Below are 6,000 nucleotides of genomic sequence, written 5' to 3'. Positions count from 1 at the left end.
TTTACCGTCTCAATTTTACGCGCAGAGTGGTTAAGAGTAATTGTCAATGTAATTTTTTTTTTCTGAAAAAGAAAAAAAAATATTCAAACAATTCTTTTATCAAAAAATAACTTTCTTCTGGGGGTGGCGGACAGAATTTGCCGGATATTAAAACTGCACATTGCTTAATATTGGATAATTTCAGCTCGGTCTTGACTGTTTACATCCATTGCAAGAGTATTCGTGCAAAATACGTCAGTTCAACGAATCTAATAATGGATAAACAAGCGTAACGCTTGTCTGACGGCAGATGAGGTTATGAATTTGTGTGTAATTTGTGTGGATTCAGATAAGTAAGAATAGTTTTTCTAAATGGGAAATGTTCTATTTGGACTATACATGGGAGTGCCACGGAATGGAAAAAATAAAGCCGGTAGGCACAACCATTTATCAGTCCCTATCCCTGATAGGGTTTTTCTCTTGTTCTTTAACATAAGATGTGCCTGTATGAGCCGAGCCGTAGTTTTAATTTGTTTTGGGGTGGGAGGGGGACTGAGATCAATAACCCATGTATAGTCTAGGTAGAATTCTAGTTTAGGCGCTTTTTCTTATCACAAGGCTAATTGATAATTTCCTTGGTCAAGGTCGAAGCGGTAGCTGCAACTTAGTAAAGAGCAAACCACAGCCCATAGTAACCAAAAGCTAAAAACCGCAATTTGAAAAACTGCTTATTGGAAAAAAAATTGTCGTCTAACACTGACTCAGGAATATTAACTACTATTTCGGTTTCAGTTCGTGAAACTTGTTTCAGTTTGTCTTAAAAGTAAAAGTTTATTGGGTAAAGAAATTTATGGTGATTTCGAAAAAAGCCTCAAACCCCTAAAAATGGCGTCAGATCAAAATGAAAGTTTACCATTGGAATCATCATGGTCGAAAACCGTGTACAGGGAATTTACAATCCCCCTTCCTGAACAACAAGGAAAATCACTTGCATCGGTAGCACTGATCTGTCTCCCGTTTTTTTTTCTTATTTTCTCAACAGGCCTAGCGGGCTAGCAGAACATCATAGAGAAATGCTTAATGGCTCATTCAAAAGCTGGTAAAAATCAACTTTAGCTAATTTTGCCTATCTTGGAAAGGGGTTAGGTTAGGAAAATGAAACAGTACTTATGCATTATACGGTACCCGCCGCTATAGATTGTACAAAGAAACCAGACAGGAAAGCAGACAAACGGGTATTTGCTAGATAAATGGTTCGCAGTGTGATTTTTTATTGCGTTTACAATTTTAAACTGTTGCTTTTTGAGGTTTTGGGGGGGGAATGGTACCTATGTTAGGTTAGGTTACTTACTTAATATATGCTATGCTTTACCCCCCCCCCCCCCCCCGAATGCGCAAATATATAGCCAACATTTGTTTCTAAACTATTATATATTCATCCTATTTTATTTTATTTCATTAGTATTACCATGACTTCTTTCGTGGGTACCGTATAATGCATAAGTACCAATGAAACTTTCAAGGATGGGTCTACAGGCTAAAGTATGTCCTGGGAAGGTATTTTGAAGTACCTACCTCCACTCCTCCGTATAGAGGTTCCTGACCTTTGATGACCTTTAAGAATCTGTGTGTTGTAAAAGTGATACCTTGCAAAATAGATCTTCTGCTTAAATGAAGTACCTTAGCATGTAGATCCATCCCTGAAAGTTTCATTTTCCTAACCCACCCCTTTCCAAGATAGCCAAAAGTAACTAAAGTGGAATTTTACCCAAAATTGTTTTCAGCTTCACAACTTCGCTCAATTCCAATTTATAATGTTTTAAAGATATGCAAATACATTTCCAAAATTTCGAAAAAAAAACATTGAAATGGCTTAAAATTCTACTCAAATAACAGGAATCACATCTTCAGAATTAAAGCCAGAGAAAAAGAAACTGATAACTGAAAATTAAGGTAAAATGTTGTTTGGTCAAAATTTCAATAGGTATAGACCTGTCATGTACCTCTAGAGGGAGAAGGAATGGAAGTAGTTACTTCAAAATAACTTCCCGGGGCATACTTTAGCATGTAGACCCATCCCTGAAAGTTTCCGGTAAAATTCTACTTTAGTTACTTTTGGCTATCTTGGAAAGGGGTTGGGTTAGGAAAATGAAACTGTCAGGGATGGATCTACATGCATCTCAATGAATACAAAACACCTGGTGGTACCCCTTCTGGAAAAATTTCAATATTACACAGACCAAGATTTTTTTCCAATAAGGTAGGTGAATTATGTTGCAGAGCCCATATTATAGATGTAGTCTAAAAATATGCCACAGAATCAATGGGAATGTGAGATTAACTTCTTTAGTATGGTCTAGGTGCATCTTAAGTAGCGTCGTAATGCGCCACGGTGGCATTACTACATCTTAAACTGAAAGCTCATTTGTAGCTTTTTTTTTAAACAATCTTAAGATTAGTAATTATGTCAGAATTTTCCGTTGATGAGCTTTTTGCTCCCTTTGGGCTAAAATTGTCATTTTGTGTAAGAGAATGGCTAAAATATCTTTTTGCTTAATAAAGAGAGATGTAGAACTATTACTTTTTTTTTATAACTATTACTACTATCTATCAACAAGTGAAAATGAAATTAATTTTCTACAATCCTGAAAAAGACATGCCAGCTTTGCCTCTCTCAAACTATCTGTCTTGGCTTTATCTCCAATTAGTCTTGGCTTGATGGCAACTTTATTTTAATTCAAAAATCAACGGACTCAACAACGAGATTGATTTTAATTCAAAAATCAACAACGACCGCCTGCCACTCTAGGAAGGGGCCCCTCTATTAGACTATAGACGCTTGATGGCTTGCGACTTCAGGCGACTTTTCGGTCAACCAATATTTAATTAATTTTTGTTAGGGCGACTGCTCGCCTGTGAGTCCAGGAGACTTGTCGGTCAGGTGTCAATCCTAAATCACGGTAATCCGCCTTAGACTCTAATAAGCGGGCAAGCCTATTAGACCTAGGTCATTTGTTCGCCTTTGAGTCCAACCAAATTCAGTCCCCATTTTGCATACAAGTCCAATCGTCATTGTCCGTCATGAGTCAACCCAAAAATTTTGATCATCCCTTAGTTCTATGACTGCCCTAGGATGTATTGATGATAGACTATTTATCAAAAATTGAAAATGACATCATTTTTATACAATCCTGAAAAAAACATATGCCAGCTTTGCCTCTCGCCAAACTATCTGTCTTGTCTTTATCTCCAATTAGCCATGGCTTGATGGCAGCTTGTTTTCAATTGAAATTTGTAATGATCCTTCTTCTGATACTTTAGGACCGTTGGTTCGACACAATATCCTTTGGATAAGAAAAGAAAACTCAAACAATAGCACATCCGTGATCGTCCTTTTAGGAAAAAATATATAAATTTCACATTTTTATAAATATTACTACTACTACTAACAACTCACTGCAGCACCAAGCCATTGGAGGCCAACACAGCTACCCCCGCTCCTTCACCATTTCAATCTATTCAAAGCCTCCCTCTTTACAAGATCCTAAAAAGTTCCCGTTTCTCTCAAATCTTTCCTTACGACATCCTCCCACCTCATTCTGGGACAACCCGCTTTTCGTTTGGCTTTACACGGTTGGCAAATAAGTATCTGGCAATCTGATATCCATCATCCGCAGAAGATGTCCTATAGCCACCTCATGTAGCCCCAGAAAGCGGGATTGAACCACATTATTCACACAAATTATTGTATGAGATAGGGTCAGTCAGTTGGACACCTAAGACAATCCATTGTTAATTTCTCTGGAAAACATCTAGCAACCCCTCTTCCTTTTTGCGGAGCGCCCTCGCTTCAGAACTACACTTACTGTAGCTACCAATATTCTAATATTGGTTAGCAGACTCTTTTCCTATTCTTCCAAACTTTTCAACTGTGAAAAAAACCTGCGCCTTGGCGATTTTACGTTTTACATCTTCACTACACCCACCATATTTATTAATAATAATACCTACGTAAGTAAGGCGTCCATTCGATCGATTTTCTCGTTACCCTGCATGGGAATCGCCTTGGCCAAATACCCTTCACTTTAGACTTTGAACCCCCCCCCCAATCTTGCAAACAAAGACAACTACTGTTTTGCATGAGTAGCAATGATGTTTCCTTTTTTTGCCAGGACTGGAAGACTAACACTGGGTTGCAAAGAGATAATTATTGACTTTTAGATGAATATCTTAAATTTTCCAGCGCAAAATTTTATAAGCCATCTGAGAAATTCTTATATTGTCAATGCTCAGATACACATTGCTGCCTCACTCTAGTTTAACCCTTAAGGCACTTGAATGCCATTGTTGCTTTTAAATTTAGCAACAGTAAATCTTCCCATACAAATTTTGGATTGTGTTCTGCTTATCGCGTGCAGACATTCTTCATCTCTGCAATGGTCAGTCAGAGGACACGGGTGATAATTCCCAAAAATAAAGGGGGGGGACAAAGATTTTATATTTGTTTTCAATGAAAATCTTTTCCTCCAAAAAGCGTCCGTAGCCCCCGGGTCTAAATTTTCTGATAAATATTCTTATGAAAAGTTGAAGGGTCCAACAAATTTACCCCGTAAATGACCAGACACATGTAGTCCTAGGTCAAGGATTATTCCAAAGGCTCATAGTAGCTTACAAACAGTTTACATATTAAAAGAAGGGCGTGTGCTTCATCTTGGCTCTCCAGCCGGCTTGAAAATTCCAGAGATCGTTTCTTGAGCCAACGGACGATCAAAATTTTCTTGGAAGGGGTAAGTTTATGGGGAGCCTAAAGGGGGTATTTTTGTACCTGACCAGCTTGAAACTTAACATCCGTAAGTCCCTAGGCCAAGCATGCCGTTCCTTATTCCAACTCGACTTCAACTCGGGCAATCGCAGGTAAATTGCTGAAAATGCTTTAAATTTGAAAACATTTTTCGGTAAAAACTATTTGAAAAAGCAAAATATTTGAATTTTCTTCCACCAAAGGAGTAACAAATGCACCTTCCATTGAACCTGCAGAATCCAACGAGGATTGAAAAGCGATATCTCGGAACTTCATTTTGACTTGAAGTGCAGTTTGCTGTTCATTAATTCTTGATTCAACCCAAACACATCTTACAATTCGCAAAAAAAATTCTAGCCTCCAAAGTCATTTCATTTAAAACGAAAATTCCACTAGCTCTTTCTAGTGTCAGCTGACAAACGTTCATAAGTCCACCAAAAAGTGATTAGCCATTTAGATAACTTTATCGTGGGGTCCAAAGTAGAAGTAGCAGTTGATAGTATAGTAGTCGTACCTGATGTAGTAGTCGCAGTATTAGTAGTAGTTGTAGTCTTGGTAGCAGTAGTAGTAGCTATAATAGTTACAGTTGTAGTATTTATAGTAGTCGTAGTAGTAGTTGTTGTTGTAGTAGTTGCCGTTGTAGTAGTAGCCGCAGTGGTAGCAGTCGTAGTAGCAGTAGCTTTCAAAGGTGGTTAGGGATATTTATGTTGGTCTTGAACAATACTGCCTTATATAATCACAAATTTGGAATGATTTATCCTAAAAATTATAAAGAAATCCAGAAAACTTGCAAAAATCCCCAAGCCCCCAAATGAAAGTTGGCTCCTAGAAGACCTAAAAAATCCCAATCTTAGAAGGGAAATCCTTACAGTGGGAACAGTCTCTGAAACTGATGTCTGTTGTATATGATACCAGTTCACCCATTGTGACGGAGAACACGTCCACTAGGCCTGCACCACGAGGTTTTACCGTCTAAAGTTGTAACTGGCCTTTAATTTTTCTTTTTTAATTTAGTTTAAACAAAATGGAATCAAACTCTAAAGTCAGAACAAAGAAAATTTAAGATGGACAGAGCTCCTTAATCAAATAAGCAAGTAAATTAATTTCTTTAATGTTTATCTTACCTTGCTACATGACAACTTGACCTCCAGCCCCCAAAAAAGATGATAAAAAGAATTGAAAGAAAAAAATCAATTATTTTCTAGGGTATTCTACACAAT

General features: G+C 37.5%; 1 protein-coding gene across 1 annotated transcript in view; it reads left to right on the top strand.

Annotated features, from left to right (window-relative positions):
* The first annotated feature begins 309 nt into the window (after window positions 1–309).
* Window positions 310–6,000, top strand: part of LOC148956928 (uncharacterized) — a 93,280-nt gene continuing 87,589 nt past the window's right edge. Inside the window, exon 1 of the mRNA XM_089092643.1 lies at window positions 310–412. Within this exon, the coding sequence (XP_088948769.1) occupies window positions 352–412 (61 nt within the window). The 5' untranslated portion in view covers window positions 310–351. The remainder of the gene's footprint in view (window positions 413–6,000) is intronic.

This window comes from Artemia sp. Qi Xiang Cuo, chromosome 1 (genome assembly GCF_049724085.1).
Source record: "Artemia sp. Qi Xiang Cuo chromosome 1, ASM4972408v1, whole genome shotgun sequence".
Classification (NCBI taxonomy): Eukaryota; Metazoa; Arthropoda; class Branchiopoda; order Anostraca; family Artemiidae; genus Artemia; species Artemia sp. Qi Xiang Cuo.
The sequence above is the reverse complement of the archived record's forward strand: the minus strand, read 5'-3'. Positions and strand labels throughout refer to the sequence as shown.